Below are 20614 nucleotides of genomic sequence, written 5' to 3'. Positions count from 1 at the left end.
TTCACCATTCTCTGCCTGCTTCCTCACCCATAAGTTGGGAGTAATCACAGTCCCTACCCCGTATTGTTGGGACGAAGTCATTCGCACTTACAATGAATTTAAAACCGTCTGTGGCACTCAGAAAGTGTTCTGAAAGTCTACACCATCAACTATGTACTTCCCTGTTGAGATTTAAATGTCTCTCCCTCCTACCTGTAATCTCCCCAAAGCAGGACCACATCCTTTTAATTCACCTGCATCCAGGTGTTCATTAATACTTTTCAACAAATGAAAGGAGGGGTGAATAAATCTATTTAAAACTAGAGCAACCCCAGAACCATGCAAAGAAAAGCCAGGACTCCATCCTCTCACCTTTTTTTCCCCTCACCCTGGGATATGTTTATTAATTTTAGAGGGAGGGAGGGAGAGAGGGAGGGAGGAAGGGAGGTAGAAACATTGATGTGAGAGAGAAACGTGCGACCTGATTGAACCTGCAACCTTTTGGAATGTACAGGATGACATTCCAACCAACTGAGCCAACCCAGCCGGAGCCATCCCCTCTCCTTTGACCCAGAAACCCTAGTGATGGGCAAAGGTCCAGAGGAAATAACTGAAATAGCAAGAAAAGGAGCAATGTGCTCCACAGGAAAACTGGGAAGCTCTCAGGCACGCAAGAGCTAAGCAAACGGGGGCAGGGGATTCCACTGAAGATGACCCCACTGTCACGAACCGGAGTGGGAGGCCATCAGTACAGAGGGCAGGCACTGCCACGTAGGGCTCATGTGAAAGCCGACCAAATACTAAAGCAAAGATACCCTCTCTGGCCAGCACTGACAAAGGGTTGGGGGATGCGGGGGAGTCCAAATCAAAGAAACAGGTGGTACTTAAGGTTGAGGGAAAGGGTTTGTCTTTATTTCTCTGGAGAGATTTAGATACCATCATAGCGAATCCTTAAACAGCCCCAGGCACAGATGCCAACTTGTCTAAACCCTAAAACAAATCTATGAGGAGGCAGGTCCCATCACTGTTCTCCATTGTACAGATGTGGACATTGAGGCACAGAATGAAGAGGCTTCCTGACCTGAGCCAAGGAGACCGTCACCCAGACGACCAGGAGTTAAGCGTGGCCCAGATCTCCACCGCCGTCCAGTGCTTTCTCTATCCCCGCTTCCTCCTGGCGGCCTTCCTGTGTCACGGAGGCCACATTTGTGAAGATGTTCAGAGGAACACAGGAGCAGAGGGAGCTGCGAACGTGTCCCCAGCACTTAGCATCAAACTTACCACAATGGAAGAACCAACATACAGGTACGGGAAGGAGAGAGCGGGGAAAGTGGAAGCCATTATCATATTGCATCGATTCTAAGACCTCTGTTTCTTCCCATCTTACTACTTTTGGTATCAGTTTGTTTCCCATAATTAGTGCATCCGACATTCTCTGCGGGCCATTTCCACAGCATCGCATCTCCGAAATTGAGATGCACGTCGCAACTGCTAGCCTCTTGGATTGGGGGAAATGTGGTGTGCCTCTAGCAACAATCTGGCCTCCTTTCTAATCTGTGAAGGAATGGCAAGAGGCTTTTTTTCCTAAGCTTCCAGAATCAAGAAGGAAAAATGACAAGTGCCCTTAGAGAGAGGCAACAGCCTCTCTGGCCCCACCCCCCTGCTCCAGCTCCACAACAAGTCAATTAGCCTTAATGGAGGGGTGAGTGCAATTGTCAAGCTGCCTGACCAGGCCAGCGCAGGCACACCTGCCAGCAGCCTGATCGGATGCCTCCACCTGCCAGCTGCCGTCTTGTCTCCGCCGTTCCTTCCCAGGCCGGGTTGTTTTTGCCAGGCAATAAAATTCCCTCTCGGCAAAGGACAGCCCTTTCAGAGTGCACGGTCACCACGAGGCCATGGTTTCCGCCTGGCCCCAGAGAGAGCCTCTCCGCAGCACAGTCTTTTTTTCCAAAACATGCACGTGGGTAGGATTTGTCTGGCAAAAGGGTTATTGTGTCAACCACTTCAGCTTCAGAGTCCATAAGCTCCTTTCTCCCCCAATTCCTAGAAGGTGTTCAAGGAGCCAGGGTATCCTGAAGTCACATGCACATGTTAACTACTTTACAAGTTGATTGGAGAGCTGATATATCGGAAAACCAATAAGCAGCGACAGATGTTAGGTGTTACTGATCCACAGTCACCCAGGAGAAAACAGAAAGTATGACCAGCACAAGACAGCACATGAGAGTATCTCAACCTCAGCTCTACTGACATCTGGAACCCAATAATTCTGTTACTAAAGGGAGCGGGGGAGGGGTGTGTGGAAGCTGCCCCGTGCATTGTAGCATTGTATATTAGCAGCAGCCCTGGCCTCTACTCCACTGATACCAGGAGTACCCGTTCTCCAGCTGTGACAACCAAAAGTGTTTCCAAATGTTGAGCAATGGGAGCAAAATCGCCCGGAGTTGAGAACCACTGGTCTAGGCCCGTGGTCGGCAAACTGCGGCTCGCGAGCCACATGCGGCTCTTTGGCCCTTGAGTGTGGCTCTTCCACAAAATACCACGGCCTGGGCGAGTCTATTTTGAAGAAGTGGCGTTAGAAGAAGTTTAAAAAATTTGGCTCTCAAAAGAAATTTCAATCGTTGTACTGTTGATCTTTGGCTCTGTTGACTAATGAGTTTGCCGACCATTGGTCTAGGCTATTAAGTAAATACACAAATGTGACCAAACTGTGACTTCATAGGTATTCTAAAGTGATATGAAACTTCCTTCGGGGTATTTTTATGTGGTGTTTTTTTGTGTGTGTGTGTGAATTGGTTTAGAGCAGTGGTCGGCAAACTCATTAGTCAACAGAGCCAAGTATCAACAGTACAACGACTGAAATTTCTTTTGAGAGCCAAATTTTTTAAATTTAAACTTCTAACACCACTTCTTCAAACTAGACTTGCCCAGGCCGTGGTATTTTGTGGAAGAGCCACACTCAAGGGGCCAAAGAGCCGCATGTGGCTCGCGAGCCGCAGTTTGCCGACCACGGGTTTAGAGGGAAGTATTACATAATAAGTGTGTGGCAGACACTTTGGCTGGCTTACTCAACCGCCCTTTCCCTACTCCCTTCCGCTGAAGAATCATAAAACCATGCTAACTTTCCCTGCCTCCCTTACAGCTAGAGGTGGTCAAGCCCAGGGCAAGGACATTCAGGGGATTCTCAGACACTGTTGACCAAATGGGGCCAGGCCATGGGGCCAATGGGTGAGAGCTCTGTCTACAAGCACAACTTGACCCTCAGAGGGCCCATCTCCTACAAGGGGCATCTAAGAGGGTAGAAGACATGCCCCTCCCAACCCGTCCCCCCACTCAAGCCTCATTTTCCCCCACAGACTCCCCTGTGCACAGAAGTTAAAAAACAAGACTACCACCAACCGCCTCCAGAGGGAACAATTATTAGCAAATTACTTAATGAGGCTCATGCTGGCATTTCATCTTCAAGTAAATACCTGTTCATTCCAGATGGGCCATATCCAACATGCACTAGTAAATGAAAACCAAAAATAAATAGGTTTTCCTAAGATCCCATTCTCATTTTTAAAATTCTATCATTCAGGATATGTGGAGAAAAGAGACTGAAAATTAAAATCCCAGCCTGCCGATGAGATTATCTCCAGAAGAGTGTAATTACGGAAAACTTTTATAATATTAAAGAAGAGAACAAATAAAAGAAAAAAATCCCTTTAAGTAATTCAATGACTACCATGTTTACAGTAACTTCCCAAGTATGTAAACGTCAGCAGCTCTCACAAGTTGTCCTTACCCACCTGCGCTCACATGCCATCGATGTAGGTACTTAAGCAAGTCTCCTTAATCCTCAACTACAAAGGAAGTCTGCAGAAGGGATTTCCCACACATCAGCCCAGTTTCAGAGCTGACAGCCGACACCCTGGCGTGTCTCGCCCAGACCCGGGCACCCTACCAATACCCTCTAACAACTGGGCGAGTTCACCTGAATTGTCTCGGATGCTGGGATGGTGTCTGAACCCCTGGGCTCGGGGTGGGTCCATTCCAGTCTTGCCTAGGCCTGCAGGGGCCCAGAGGTTGAAAGGAGATGATAAACTAGAAGCGAGGTGCCACAGAAGATATCCCACTCAGCTGTCCTCCATCGTCCGACGGGCCAGCCCCTCCTTCGTAACCACAGCGAGTGCCTGCTGAGCTTGGCTAAGCCTTTTCTTCCTCACAACTCGGTGAGACACGCAGCATGATCATGACCCCCACCTTACCGATGAGGAAACGGCACCCCAGAAGTTAAGTGAGCGGCCCAAGGTCGCACGTTGGGAAGTGGCAGGGACAATTTTCAACCCAAGCTCCTGAATTTGGCCTCTTTTTTTTAAGTCATATTTATATTATTGATTTCAGAGAGGAAGGGAGAGAGAGAGAGAGAGAGAGAGAAACATCAATGATGAGAAAGAATCATTGATCTCCTGCCTTCTGCATGCCCCACGCTGGGGATCAAGCCCACAATCCGGGCATGTGCCCTGACCAGGAATCAAACCATGACCTCCTGGTTCATAGGTCAATGCTCAACCACTGAGCCACTGGAGCTGATTCCAGCCCCTTCACCGCAGCCATGTACATCTCTGGCTTTCTCTGGAGCTCTAACTTCTTATCCGAGCGTCCTCACGCCACAGGCCCCAATTCTCCTCCTTCCCCACTACATCCTCTTTGACCCGGGGGTGTGAGCCCTTTCTCCAAACCCTCCCCCACCAAGTATGCAAGCTAACTGGAGTGGGCTGGCCCTGCCTCCAGCACCAAGTGTGAAAGGGCCCACCTAGACCCCAGGGAGATTCTAATCCACCAGGAGTCTTTGTTCCTCAACCCTGGGTTAGAGTTAATGATCTTTAGGAAGAAGCCTTATCCAAGGCTCCCAGATCATCTAACCGATTGTAACTACTAAGTCACCTTTCCCAGCACCCAGCAGCTCCAACTTTCCCCTGGGCCCCTGGTCTCCCGCCCTGCAAGACTGACTGAGGGACTGGAGAAGACACTGTCACTTATATGCATCGATCACCTGCTCTTAACAACAACAACAACAATTACAATGTGCATCCTTAGACCCTGCTAGAAGGGTGAACTGAGCCAACCTTTTTAAAAACAAGGCTATCCTGGCCGGTGTGGCTCAACTGCTTGGGCATCGTCCCGAGCACTGAAAGGCTGATGGTTCAACTCCCAGTCAGGGCTCATGCCCAGGTTGGGGGCTCCATCCCCAGTAGGGGGCATGCAGGAGGCAGCCGGTCAATGTTCTTCTCTCACTCACCCTTCCTCTCTCTCTAAAATTCAATAAAAACATTAAAAATTTTAAAAAGACAAGGCTATAGCTAGAGCAAAACCTTTTCAAATCTTCTGAGATACTCCACTCCTGAGAATATGTCCTAAGAAATAAGTCAACAGACACTATCCACATGATATTCATTATAATGTTTTCTTTTTAAAAAAATGTTAATGATTTAAAAAATGATGTAAAAAAACATTTACATTAATGATGTAAAAAAAAACATTTTAATGTTTCTTTAAAAGGGGGGAGAGAGTACTGCAAACTAAACGTCAAACCAAAGGTAGCGATTATGTAAATTATAGTCCACCAATACCAGGAACTGTCAGTTGGACTTTTAAAGGTATAATTTTACAAGTTGTGTAGGAGCATGGGAAAATTCTCACGACTGTAAATGAAAAATGTAAGATAGAAAATGGCAGGCAAGCTACTAGTGCAACCTTGCAAAACAACATACAAATCTGGACAGGAACTGGACGTTAACAAGATCAACAGACCAAAAATGGCTTATGACAAAATATTTGCAACACACATGACAGACACGATTCCCAATACCTCGAGAGTCCTGCACATCAACAGGAAAAGGACAAGCCATTATAAAGATGTACAGAAAGGACTCTCAGCTTCTACCTTCTAAGAGAAATAGATGAAAATAATTTATATTCATCAAATTAACATCATTCAGCCACGTCCAGGGCTGTGAAGGAGGCAGAGAAATGCAAATTCCCATTCACTGTCACTGGAAATGGACCTGCTACAACCTTTATGGAAAATAGCCACCCAAGACCTATTAAATATAAAAGTGACATTTATTGGACCACTGTTTACAGGAACAAAAAATGGGAAATGAATGCAAGCAATGGTTATTAGTAGAGAAGTGGATGAATTAATTATGGCAAATCTGTAACCTGAAATGTTGAACTGCTATAAAAAACTAGTGAATCTATGCATTGCCATGTATTGTATGTTAAGTAAAAATAAAATGCAATAATTGTAACAGAACCCATTTATTTTAAAAATATTATTTAGCCAGAGGGATAGCAAGGTCACCAAGAATAATTTGGAGGTTGCCAAGGACTTGTTTTAAAGTGTTTTCAAGTCTGAAAAAATATATATATTATTTATGTTTATAAATGTTTTTATAAAGACTAGAGGAATATCTTGGTTATCAGATAACTCAAGAGAGTAGCTTGTTAACTATTTAAATATCTCTATCGCCCAGCCTGTGTGACTCAGTGGTTGAGTGTCAACCTATGAGCCAGGAGGTCACAATTCAATTACTGGCCAGGACACATGCCCAGGTTGCAGGCTCAATCCCCAATAGGGAATGTGCAGGAGGCAGCTCATCAATGATTCGCTCTCATCACTGATGTTTCTCTCTCTCTCCCCCTCTCCCTTTCTCTCTGAAATCAGTAACAATATATATATTTTTTAAATCTCTACATTGCCTGGCTATTGTGGCTTAGTTGGTTGAGCATTGTCCCATGCACCAGGAGGTTGCCAGTTCCATGTCCTGGTCCCAGGCTCAATCCCCAGTAGGGGGCGTGCAGGAGGCAGCCCATCATTGTTTCTCTCTCATTGGTTTTCTGTTTCCCTCTCCCCTCCTCTGTCGGAAATCAATAAAAACGTACTTTAAAAATAAGTAAATATATGTTATTTTGTAATTAGAAAACTAATTAAACTGGAAAATTGATGTAAAAATTAAATCAGAGTTGCATTAGCACAGTGGGATTATGTTGTTACACTGTCTCATCGGTTTCAGAACATCTTTTTTTATATATTTTTATTGATTTCAGAGAGGAAGGGAGAGGGAAAGATAGAAACATCAAAGATGAGAGAGAATCATTGATCGGCTGCCTCCTGCACACCCCCTACTGGGGATGGAGCCCACAACCCGGGCACATGCCCTTGACCGGAATCGAACCTGGGACCCTTCAGTCCACAGGCTGATACTCTATCCACCGAGCCAAACCGGCTAGGGCAGAACATATCTTTTTAAAATTGGAACAAAACCAAGCACTCTCTGGACTGAACCCCTTGGAATGTAAGGCTTAGCCCTTCTCACTATCCAGGGAAGCAAGGGGAGCCTGGTCTATCCCCAGCTTGCTCAATGCTCTCAAATGCCAGGAACACAACAACTGCTTAATCAATGCTGGTGGGCCGGTCCATCCGTGGGAGTATAAACTATGGCAGCCACCTGGCAATTAGCACCATCAAATTTCAGTATGCATCTATCCCCGCACCCAGCAATTTCTCTTGGAGGAGTTTATTCTGCACCTGTTTGCATCTATTTGCATACATGTGCAAAGGTGAGTGCCCAGGGATGGTCCAGGCAGCACTATTTACCATGCCAAAAATCTGGAACTGACCCCAACAATGACCAAGAGGGGGTTGGATGAATATATGGCTCAGTCATATAACAGGAGAATGTGTGGCCTGTAAAGAAGTGTTATTTTGTTGGTGGGAATGCAGGTTGGTGCAGCCACTATGGTAAGCAGTTTGGAGTTACCTCAAAAATTTTAAATGGAACTGCTTTATGACCCAGCGATTCCACTTCTGGGGATATATCCAAAGAAGCCTGAAACACTAATTCAAAAGAATATATGCACCCCTATGTTCATTGCAGCATTATTTACAATAGCTAAGATTTGGAAGCAGCCCAAGTGCCCATCAGTAGATGAGTGAATAAAAAAATCTATGGTACATTTACACAATGGAACACTACTTGGCCATAAAAAAAAAAGGAAATCTTACCTTTTGCAACAGCGTGGATGGACATGGAGAGAGCTATGCTAAGTGAAATAAGCCAGTCAGAGAAAGACAAATATATGATTTCACTAATATGTGGAATCTAATGAACAAAATTAACAAACAAAATAGAAACAGACTTATAGATACAGAGAACAGACTGACAGCTGTCAGAGGGTAGGGGGCTGGGTGAAAAGATGAAAGGATTAAGGGGGGGGGGGGACTCATAGACAACAGTATGGGGATTAACAGAGAAAATGAGATGGCGGGAGGTAGGAGAGGGCAAAGGGAGGATAAACAGTGATGGAAGTAGGCTTGACTTGGGGTGGTGAACACACAATACAATATACAGATGATGTATTATAGAATGGTACTTCTGAAACCTACATAATTATATTAACCAATGTCACCCCAATAAATTCAATGAAAAAGAAGTGCTATTTCCTTTTCCTTTCTATTTGCGTGGACCTAACATGGAAAGAAAAATCATCATTGGTATTTTTTAAAACGTGTTTTTATTGATTTTAGAGAGAGGGCAAGGGAGAGGTAGAGTGAGAAAGAGAAACATCGATATGAGAGAGAAACATCAATCCGCCGCCTCCTACATGAACCCCGACCGGGGATTGAACCTGCAACCTCGGTATGTGCCCTGACTAGGAATCAAACCGGCGACCTTTCACTGCACAGGGCGATGCTCAACCAACTGAGTCACACCAGCCAGGCTCATCGTTGGTTTTTAAGTGAAGGAAGTAAAATACAGAACATGATTCAGAATATGAACTCATTTAGGGAGGGGAAAGAGATGTGCACACTCCCCCTCAGTCCTTCGTACATATTTGCATATGCTTAGAATTTTTCTAGAAGGACACCCAAGAAACCATCCTCAATGGCGGCTTCTGGGAACAGAGAGCAGGGAGGGGAAGCACCGAAAGCTTTACTTTCCATTTATATTCCTCTAGACTCTTCGCCTTTTTAAAAGTAATGGCACAATCAAAAATGTTACCATACGAGATCTTCCTCATACAATCAGCCAGATCAATTCAACGGCTAATTTTAAAAGAAGAGATTTCTAGCAATCTATGTATAGAAAGTCACCTTAATCACCTAAAAAAGCATTTCAGAGAGAGAGAGAGAGAGAGAGAGAGAGAGAGAGAGAGAGAGAAGAGAGAGAGAATCTCATCATCTTAACAGGTCACGAAAAGCCTTGGGTCTGACCCTGAAGAGTTTCAGCTAAGGTTCTGAAACCGATGAGACTCATAAAAAAAAAATGTTTTTAACTTCATTTAATTTTAAAACCCTGAGATTCATTCAAGCATAAATGGATCACAAGCCCATGTTTTTGTTGGGGGCGCAAATTTTGCTCCATTTCCTCGCCAAGCTGAGATAAGCTTCCTTCTCGGAATTTCCGAGCCCTTTTTATTTTTTATTTTTTTAATATTTTATTGATTTTTTACAGAGAGGAAGGGAGAGGGATAGAGAGTTAGAAACATCGATCAGCTGCCTCCTGCACACCTCCTACTGGGGATGTGCCCGCAACCCAGGTACATGCCCTTGACCGGAATCAAACCTGGGACCTTTCAGTCCGCAGGCCGATGCTCTATCCACTGAGCCAAACCGGTCAGGGCCCGAGCCCTTTTTATTACCACAAGCCATTTTATTAGTGCTTCACCCACTTTTTTAATCCCCACCCAAGGAATGGGGATATTTTTCCTTTTCTTTTTTCTTCTTTTATTTAAATATATTTTTATTGATTTCAGAGAGGGAGAGGGAGAGAGACAGATACATCAATGAGGAGAGAGAATCATTGATGGACTGCCTCCTGCAGGCCCCCTACTGGGGATCGAGCCCACAACCCAGGCATGTACCCTTGACCAGAATCGAATCTGGGAACCTTCAGTCTGCAGGCCGATGTTCTAGCCACTGAGCCAAACCAGCTAGGGCGGTGGTCGGCAAACTCACTAGTCAACAGAGCCAAATATCAACAGTACGATTGAAATTTCTTTTGAGAGCCAAATTTTTTAAACTTAAACTTTTTCTAATGCCACTTCTTAAAAATAGACTCGCCCAGGCTGTGGTATTTTGTGGAAGAGCCACACTCAAGGGGCCAAAGAGCCGCATATGGCTCGCGAGCCGCAGTTTGCCGACCATGGAGCTAGGGCATTCCACTGATTTTCAGAGAGAGTGGAAGGGAAGGGGGTGAGAGAGAGAGAGAAACATGGGTATGAGAGAGACACATCAATTGGCGGCCTCCAACACCCACCCTGACCTGGGGTCAGGGATTGAACCTGCAACCCAGGTATGTGCCTTTGACCAGGAATTGAACCCGGGACCCATCGGTGGAGGCTGGTGCTCCAAACAATGAGCCACACCAGCCAGGGCACTTGATCCATTTTCGCAGAATGCACCAGGCAAGATTTTTATGACATCGGCTCTGCAGTTCCTTTGAGTTAAGCTCTGTGATAGTCTGACCATGCCAACCACCCCAGGGCCTTTATATGTGCGGTTCCCTCTATCTGGGGCACCCTTCCCCCAGCTCTGGCACAGCCAGCTTCACCATTCAGGCCATAGGTCAAATGTCACCTCCTCTGAAAGGCCTTCCCTGGACATCCCTCCCTCACAGCTTGCACCCAACCCAGGTCCTTCCCAGCTTATGTCTTGGCGGCACTTACCACCATCCAAAATCATCTCGATCATTCCCAGCGTATGCTCCTTGAGAACATGGGCCTCCTCTGTCTCATTCATGTCATATTCCCCGTGTCTAGAACAGTGCCGGCGCACAGGAGGTGCTCCGTTAAGAATACAAGCTTAAATGAATGAGAGAGAAACGGCTGTGGGAGGAACAAGAAAACCCAGTGCTTTAAAAGACCACACTTAGGTTCTCCATCCTGGGAAAACTTCGGCACTTGATAAACACTCTTGCACCCCCAAGCAAGTAGTTACCTAAGAAGACAATAAAAAGTAAACTGACCTAGCTGGTTTGGCTCAGTGGATAGGGTGTTGGCCTACGGACTGGAGGGTCCCGGGTTCGATTCCGGTCAGGGGCACATGCTCGGGTTGCGGGCTTGATCCCCAGTAAGGGGGGCGGGCGTGCAGGAGGCAACTGATTGATGATCCTTTCTCATCACTGATGTTTCTGTCTCTATCTCCCTCTCCCTTCCTCTCTGAAATCAATAAAAATATATTTTTTTAAAAAAAGTAAACTGAGGTTCTCAGAGAGAAAACTCACAGCGGGGAGGGAAAAGCCCTATCAACCCTCAATTACTACCGGAGGGTCCTTGGTGACTGCTTACTAGGACCACCCTCCCCAGTCATCTGGACCCCCTTTCCAGAACTTGGCAACATCCTGCAGGAGATGAACCCCACAAGTAAACCAAGGAGACACTTAAGAAGAATCTCGACTTTTAATTGTCCACCTATGATGCAGGAGCAGAGCTTCAAAGTCAACCTCTAAACGCAGGAGTTTTCACCCTCAGGACTGAACCAGCACGGATTAGGGAGACCGACGCAGCCCTCGGTGAAAAGAGGCAAACAGCATGAAAACAGCTGCAGGTTCCTTCTCCAGCTAATTGGAGTTTAACCTCCTTAACGTCTCATTAAGCTTCTCCAAGGCAACCCCAATAAGCCAATTATACAAGCAGTCCAACAGCCTCAAAACTCCCGGGGACATGGAAGGAGGGCCAAACTCGCGCCCAAAATTTCTTCTCTAGATGCCTCCACACCCATGGCTGTGTGACTTCACCAACCAGGGGACATTTGACAACGTCTGGAGACATCTGTGTTGCCACAGCAAGGGGAGGTGCTGGTCGAATCCAGTGGGTCGAGGCCAGGGATGCAACTCAACATGCTACAGTGCTCAGCACAGCCTCCCACGACAGAGGATTATCTGGCCCCAAATGTCAAGAGCGCCGAGGCTGAGAAACTGTGCTCCACACCTACCACCCGCCCCCAAACTGGCTTCCTCAAAGGCCGCCCTCAGCCCTCGGCCTTCAAGAGGGAAGAACAGGTTCCAACCTCCACCAGAAGAGACACACTGCCCCAGTTTCCGTGCCAGGCTGGGGCAAGTGCTCGCCTCAGGATGTCCAAGCCCTTGCCATTATCCGCCCCCACTTTATTAGCACTTTATTTTTTAATTTTTTTTGTTTGTTTGTTTGCAAAATATTCAGGCAAGTATTTATGGGCTACAGTTTCACCGACCACTGAGATTTAGTAAGAAAAGCTAGACGTTATATACTGCCACAAAAATCTGGAGCTGACACACAAATTAGACCCTAGTTTCAAATTCCTCCGACAACGTGGCCATGCTGGAGCCAGGATGTTTGCATCAAGCTAGAGACTCCGATAGGCCCCAGGCACTTCACCAAAAGGTTGGGCTCCGAAGCAGGGGAGGGCAACTCAAACACCTACTGGTGCCAAGTGGGTTCCATCAGTGAGCGAAGGAAACCAGACGAGAAAGCACAATGAAGAAAGGCGATGGAGACTGGACCTTAGAACTGAAGCTGCAGTGAGGAGTAGGGATTTCGGCCAAATGAAACCACCCAGCTGACCACCGCCATGTACGAAGGCAGGCCCCGTGCTTATCAGATCTTCTGATTTTTCAAGAGAAACCAGAAGTCCAGATTTTTCTGTGAAATCTTACAATCACTATAAGCAATTATAGTAATTCATAATTAAAGCCAAACCAGCACTCATGTGGGCTAGATCTAAGCCCGTTTGGAACTTGTACCTCAGCCACTAAAATTCACATGTGAATTAAGCCAACTTTGTGTGAGGCACTGGGTCCTGGGACAAGACAGATGGATGAGACTCAGTCTGACCCTTGCAAGGTAAAACATAAGCAGTCAGATGTGGAAGCTGGAGGGCTCGGTCTACCTGAGCATCCATTTGAGACAGGTGAGTAACTTTCATCCTTAGGGATCTCTGGAGAAAGGCTTCAACCAAGTTCAAAAGCCATTCCAGTACTTAATGGCATTCATTCATTCAACTGTTTACTGAGCACCTACTACTAGTATGTTCCAGGCACTGTTCTAGATGCTGGGATTATGGTCATAAACAAACGGGCAAAAACTCTTGCCCTGTGAAGTTGACCTTATGGGAAGAAAAAAAAGTAAAGTATTTGGTGTCTTAGGTGATAGTAAATAAGTGCTATGGGTGGGGGGGTGGGAGAGCAGGGACTACTGGGGTGGGGAGAGGGAAGGCTGCCTGAGTGACATTTGAACATAGAATTAAAGGTGAAGGAGCATTCCAGGCAGGGACAACAGCCAGTGCAAAGGCCCTGAGGCAGCTCGTAGCCTGTGTGCCTGGCGTGGAATGAGACTGGAAAGGAGCAGGCAACAGGTCAGAGATGATGGGCCTGACGCTGCCAGGTGTGGTAACCCCTGAGGGAAGGGGGAGCCACTTTAGGGTTTTAAGTAGAAGGGGGACAGGATCCCTCTGGCTGCTGGCTTGGAACTTGACTATAAGGGTCAAGAAGGGAAGCAGGGAGAGCCATGAGGAGGAAATGTTTAAATCCAGGAGTAAGCCAATGGCTCCAGCCAGAGTGGTAGTGGGGAAGGATCTGCTGACAGATCAGATGTGGGATGGGAGGGAAAAAGAGGAGTCAAAGATGACGCAGGCTTCTGGTTTGAGCCTCAGAAGACGGGGCTGCCATTAACTCAGATGGGAGGGCTGAGGGAGGGACAGGGTAAGTTGGAGATACCCAGGTGCAGATATTAATTCCTAAAAACCGAGTCCAGGAGTAGAAAGAGATTTTTCGGGGGTGAGGGCATGTGTGGGTGTGGGGTGGGGGGGTAATGGTAAGATATGTACACATATAATACCTCAATAAAAAAAAATTTAAAAAAAAAAAAAAAAGAAAGAAAGAGATTTTTCATCCACCACCATGGTCCAAAGACCAGGTAACCTGAAGACGCTCACATATAAAGCTGGTCCAGGCCCCTGGTTAGTCTATGGCAGTGGTCGGCAAACTCATTAGTCAACAGAGCCAAATATCAACAGTACAATGACTGAAATTTCTTTTGAGAGCCAAATTTTTTAAACTTAAACTTCTTCTAACGCCACTTCTTCAAAACAGTCTCACCCAGGCCGTGGTATTTTGTGGAAGAGCCACACTCAAGAGGCCAAAGAGCCGCATGTGGCTCGTGAGCCGCAGTTTGCCGACCACGGGTCTATGGCATAGACTCTATGCCAAACGGGCCAGCTGTGGCTTCCTTCTGCAAGGCCCAAGGGCAACCAGGTCCCCTGAATTAGGCCTTGTCCGGGACTGTCCTCTCAAAGGTTCCCTGTTTCTGCTTCCAAAGCCATTTACCTTGCTACCTTGTCACACTGCCATTCTAGGCTTCAGATTCAACCTGCGTGAAGTACTCATGGAGGGAGGCCCCGTAAGCTCCAGAGTCCCTTTGAACTCTAACAATCCATAAGGGAGAGAGGAGGAAACTGGAAGGAGGGGCAGACAAAAAGGAGAAAGAGAGAGGAAAGCAAAGCAATGAGCCTGAAAACCAACCGAGTATTTGGAGGGTGGAAAAAATTTTGGCTTTTCATAGATTGCTGTGAAGCCATGGGGAGCTCTGAAGGCTGGAATTAGACTGACTCAAGGCCAGACCTTACCCTAAAAGGAATTTCTAACAGCTTCTAAGATATCCCCCTTTTCACACCTGTTGGCAGCTAAATCAAATATTCAAGGGTTTTCTGAGTTGAAGGATGGATGGCTCAGAGCATCTCTGTGGCAAATAAGACTAGGACCAAATATTAACTAGAGAATTGGGGTCGACCACTCACCATTACTGAGTGCCAACTGTATACCAAGCAGCAACATTCTCAGTTCATGTCAGGAATAAGCTCGTTTATTCCTTCGAATCACCACTATTTGCTTGGTACTATGTTATCACTCCCATTTTCCACGTGAGGAAACTGAGGCATGGAGGGGGGCAGCACCTCACTTAAGCTGCAGAGTCAGGATTTGAACCCAGGGAATTCAAGTACTCGCTCTGAGCCACTGCACTACACTGCTTACTGTTTTGTTTTTTCTACATTTTGCAATTTTTCTATACTGGCCATGCAACCTAGTAATAAACAAACAAAAAAAATGTTTTTTAATTAATTCACAAGGAAATGCCCAGTCCCATTTTCCCAACCATCATTCAAACATCAACCAAAGAACAGTTCCTCCTACTAGACCTCCCCCCCCCCCCCCCCCCCCCCCGCCTCCAGAAACCCCCAGGGGAAAAAGGCAGCCAAGTGCTGAACTCGGCCCCTATTTTCCATTTAGATGATGAAGTTCCTCTTTTTTCAGCCCAGAGCATTTGCCTGAGTGAAGGCAGTGTGTCAGTGGAACCCTCAGCATGGGCCATTTCCATTCGCTGGTTTTTCTGGAAATTTCCTGGAGCTCAGAGGCAGGCACTGGCCCAGGAACAGAGCTCTGATAAGAGTGTCACCTGGGCTAGTCACCTTGATTTCTAAACACCTGTCCTTGACCAGGGGCGGAACCAGGCATGAGTGAATGGGTGACCCAATCCCATCACCACCCCCTGAATAAAAAGTGGGTCCAAAGGAAGAGCAAACAACTCAAAACACACAACTTCATCTTTGGAAAATAATAACCATTGTTTAACTCTGTGCAGGGCACACAGGCTGAGCCATTCTATAGATGAACTCCTTTACTCTTCACAACCCTAGGAGGTGGGGAGTTTTGGGCCCCTGCTCCCATTTTACAGATGAGGAAACTGAGACACCGAAAAGCAGAGTGGCCTGCCCAAAGTTGCACAGTTACCTAACAGCTGGGAGGCCAGCCGCTCCTGGCCTGGAGCAGGCCGCCCTAGAAAACACAAGCCACCTGCTTTCTGTTACGTCTGGTTTCTCCCGCTATCTGGAAGTTCTTATGCCTCCGCTGTCGGCTCTCACACTCTGGTTCCAGGACACCCCCAGAAACTGGGGCATCTAGTGAGTCCAGGTATCCAGAGGGAGGAGAGGCAGAGGGAAATGAAAGGCCTGGCAGAGGTGAAGGCCAGTCACTTGGCAATTTCTGTAGCGAAAAGTCCTTGCAAGGAGAAAAAAACCCAACTGGTTTTCCAGATGAGCTTCTTAAACTAAACAGAGGACACCCCCCAAACACACTCAACTTTGGAAAACCGCATTAGCCATCCATCAACTACATCCTGATGCAGAAGCTAACTTATGGTTGCCTATTCCACCCGCCCCCCTCCTCTGTCATTTAGAAAAACTGCCCTGGCTGGTGTGGCTCAGTGGATAGAGTGTCGGCCTGCGGACGGAAGGGTCCCGGGTTCAATTCCAGTCAAGGGCATGTACCTTGGTTGCGGGCACATCCCCAGTAGGAGGTGTGCAGGAGGCAGCTGATTGATGTTTCTCTCTCATCGATGTTTCTAACTCTCTCTCCCTCTCCCTTCCTCTCTGTAAAAAATCAATAAAATATATATTTTTTTAAAAAAAAAAAGAAAAACAGAAACAAGGAAATACTCCAGAATCCACAGCAACACTAGATCAGATCCCCATCTGCACCCTTGCAGAAATCATCTTACTGCTGTCATCACTGGCACAGGGAGCAAGGACTCCACAGGTTTCCCTCTGGTAGGTAAGAGTCCTACTTTGAAAATGGCCTGCTCTCCAATCACTCCAAGACCCCAAATGCAACGCTGTTTCCAGCCCTGATCCCACTGGCCTGAAAATGGGAGGCATACCAAGGTGTGTTTGGGTTGTTCTACCAAATGATACCCCTCCCCTGCCAAAAAAATAAAAATAAAGCCTTCTCATGACTTTTCCAACACGCCAAATGCAGTCTCCACGAGAAGAACCACAAAACAGAACAAGAAGGTATTTTTGGATGCTAAGCACCAGCTCCTAAGAGCCAAGGGTGTTTATCTCTGATTCCTATTCAGAAGTAGAAAAACTATCAGGTCCAAATCAGTGTACGGTGTTTACAAATAATCAAGATGGCCTGACAAAGACGTGCCCTCCTGGAACAAAGGAGGAAATCGCATTAGAAGGAAGCTGAAGTCCCAGACACTGTGATTAAACCACAGAGAGCGGACTCCAGAAACCCGGCCAGGCTCAGCACCGAACATTCAGAGGAAAACTTGAAGTTGAAAGAGGTGGAGGTCCTACAGAGAGGAGCCTGCTTTACAGGAGTGGGATGGCACGGTACCAGGGTCCTGGGCATCCTCAGTGGCACCCCAAACCTAGCCAAGAGTCAGGCCAGACATGGCAGGGGTGAGAGCCCTACCTTCTTTCTGGCTGTTCCCCAAATTGCCCCAATTCTTCCCTTGTTCCCCAAAACACCCCCCAGAGCAATTAAGCCGAAAGAAAGTCAAAGATGAAAAAAGGTGTGACCATCTGAGAGTAAAGCGGATGCAAAAAAAAACAAACTGGGGTAAACCTCAACCAATCACTAGGAAGCCCCTCCCCAGCTCAGCCCTCTGATAACGGGGCATTCCTTGTGAAAGGGGGACCCCAACCCACAAAGGAGATGGCAGAACTTCGTAGCAGGAAGACAACCTCCTTTACCGTCCTCTATCTCTGGCGTCCCTTTCCCTGGAGGTTATTTTTAATCGGAGAAGGTACCCCAAAGCAGGAAGGACCCCTCCTTTCGACCCCCTCCCCCAAGCTCTGCCCCGTCACCTTTCCCCCCAAACCCGACCTGGGCACATGCAAACCTCCCCCCTCTCCCCCACCGCACGCCGGCTCCCCAGGAACTGAGTCACCCAAGTTTTCCCCCATCAGCTAGTTGCACTCCCGACGGGGCCGGCCGCGGGCAAGCGGGGAGCGGGACCCCGAGGCCGGCTGCAGAGCGGGGAACGCGGCGCTCGGGTCGGCAGCCGGTGCCCAGGGGCTGCGGGGCCCGACCGCCCGGGCTGGCGCTTTCTCCCGGAGCCGGCCTCCCAGCCGGCCGGCCACCCTCCCTCCCGCCGCCCCACGCGGCCCGGGCGGCCGCCGAACACGTACCCAGAAGGGGTCGGAGCCATCGGCGCTGCAGAAGCCCCTGAGCGCCATGCGGCCGGCGCGGGCACCGGCGGGCACCGGCGGGCGTGGGGCGGCGGGGCGGCAGGGCGGCGGGCGAACAGGCCCGGGTGCTGACGGCGGCGGCGGCGGTGGCGGTGGCGGCAACGAGGGCGGGAGGCGGCCGGGAGGGGGCCGGGGCCGCAACGCCGTCTGATTGGCCAGCGCGTCACGGGGATGCAGCGGCCCCGCCCCGCCCAGGCGCCGGGCTCCCCTCGCAGCCTTAGAGCGTGGGCCACGCGTGGAGGTCGGGCCCGCGCCCCTCGGCGCCGGGGCCCGGAGACCGCGTTGGCCTGCCGCCTAGCCCCTGACCCCGGGAGCCCAATCCCGTCCCCATCGGGCCGGGGAGGGTGTGCTAACCCTCCGGTGCTGCTGCCGGGATCTTTGCGTCCAGACCTGGCGACCAGTTTTCAAATCCTACTGTGATAACGATGACCGCAGCAACAATAATAACAAACAGAACACAACTGAGCCTCTGAGAGCCTGGAGCGCGCCAAGCACCAGCTGCGTCCTTATTGGGTCCTCTATAGTATGACTTCCCTTTCATGAAAGAAGAAAAGAAGGGGCAGTCAGGTTGGGCGGCTTTTCTAGGGCCACGAGGCTAACCTAGGCAGCCACCTCCAGAGCTGACACAGAAACAGCGGAAGTGGGTACACTTAGGAATCTGTTGGAGAAACCGAAGCTCAGAGAGGGGAAGTGATTTGCCCGAGGTCACACAGCTGCCAAGTGGTGAAAGTGGGATTCAAACCCATGACCAGTCTGATTCCAGAGCACTCCTGGCGGGAGGGCTCCCAAACAGCTACTGTCCCCACATGTGTGCAAAGGACTTGGGCATTTTATCCATCCTCTGTGAGCAGCACCCGGGAAATAACCAAGTTATTGACCCTCACTTTAGAAGTAAAGAAACTGAGGTCTACACACATAGTACTAATTAGCAAGCATTCACAGTCACTGTGTTCTTAGCAATGTTCTTAGGCTGTGTTCTTTCTTAACAATGAACATGAATTGAGTTGGGTAATGCTCTCAACAACCCCATGAGGTGAGTACTTTGATTACCCCCATTTTGTAGTTGAAGAGACTGAGGCTCAGCAAGGCAGAGTAATTTGTCAGGGATATGTAGACAGGAAGTGGCTAAACCAGACTTTGAACCCAGGCAGACTGGTTAGGAAGGGAGGAATCTATAATGCCAATCATTCTGCCATATTGCCTCAGATCTATTTAATGCAGAGGCAGCCAATCACAGAGGAGCTGGGGCTGGGGCCCAGGAGTCTAGGCTTTCACTGTGACACCAGCAATGCCTTTCTTCCCTCCTCTCCTCCTTAATCCCTTGACGGATGTGTAGTTTCCATTACACACACACACACACACACACACACACACACACACACACACGCATGCGCAACACCAACTAAAACAGGAACAGTGATTGAATTTTAGACAGCCCCCCAAAGGAACTAGTGAGGGAGGGAGGAATGGAGGAATGGAGGGAAAGATTATTTTCAATTCTTTTTCTATTGTCCCAGAGTCCCCGCAGGGTGAGTTTTTAAGGGTTAATTCATTTCAGGTGATAATATTCCAGGTGCTGTTGCTTTAACATTTATACATTCAATAAACACTTATGAAGCATCACGTCAGGTCTTAGGAACAAGACGAAGTTGCTGCTCCTATGGAGCTTAAAGTGTTGGGGTTTCTTGTGGGGGTTTTCATGCCTTTTTTATGGTAGGGGAACAGGTTAATCAAACAATCACATAAAGGAAGGGGTGTTTTCGGCTGTGATAAAAGCTAGGCAGAAAAAGCTGGAGGAAGAGGGCCTAAAAGAGTCCTGCCTGCTGGTGGTGAAAGTCAGGGAAGGCTTCCTGAGGAAGAAATTTTGAGTTGAGATACAGGTGATGAGTCTGATTTCTTGAGACTTGGGTTATGTTCCAGGCTGAAGAAAGCAGCTTATGGGAAAATCATGAAGCAGGACAGAGCAGATCCTTGGAGGAACCTGAAGATAGTTGCGTGAGAGGAATCTAGAGAGAGGATCAGAAGGGATCAGAAAAGGCCAGAGCACACGGGATCTTGTAGCCAAGGGAGGAGTTTCAGCTTGGCTGTAAGAGCAATGAAGAGGCCACTGGTGGGCTCTAAGCAGGGCGTGGAGCAGGGTCAGGTTTCTTTCCATTCTATCCAAACTCTTCATTCATTCATTCTTTTTAATTTTTTATGTAATGATTGATGAGAGCGAGAGCAAGAGGTTCGTTGCTCCACTTATTTATGCATTCATTGGTTGATTCTTGTCTGTACCTTGATGGAGGATCAAACCCACAATATTGGTGTATTGGGATGATGCTCTAACCAACTGGGCTACACGGCTAAGGCAATTCATTCTTTTAACAAATATAATATTAATTGAGCAAGCATATGTAGGGAGCAGCTATAGGGTTAAGTCTGGGACTGACCTGTTGGCAAAGCCACAAACAAGTCCCAGCTTAGAGGGCACAGCCCTCTTAGCAAAATTAAGCTTGACCTTGTGACGCTCCCTAGATCCTTCCTGGGTAGCTAATGGGCTGTGGGAGGTGCAGCAAGTGCTGCCAAAACAAGTGA

General features: G+C 47.9%; 1 protein-coding gene across 1 annotated transcript in view; it reads right to left on the bottom strand.

Annotated features, from left to right (window-relative positions):
- ABCC1 (ATP binding cassette subfamily C member 1 (ABCC1 blood group)) overlaps positions 1–18165 on the bottom strand; it is a 151146-nt gene extending 132981 nt beyond the window's left edge. The window contains exon 1 of the mRNA XM_079796250.1: positions 17978–18165. Within this exon, the coding sequence (XP_079652376.1) occupies positions 17978–18025 (48 nt within the window). The 5' untranslated portion in view covers positions 18026–18165. The remainder of the gene's footprint in view (positions 1–17977) is intronic.
- Between the last annotated feature and the right edge of the window lie 2449 nt (positions 18166–20614).

This window comes from Cnephaeus nilssonii (genome assembly GCF_951640355.1).
Source record: "Cnephaeus nilssonii genome assembly, chromosome: 2".
Lineage (NCBI taxonomy): Eukaryota > Metazoa > Chordata > Mammalia > Chiroptera > Vespertilionidae > Cnephaeus > Cnephaeus nilssonii.
Note: the sequence above shows the minus strand (reverse complement) of the source record. Positions and strands in the feature narration are given on the sequence as shown.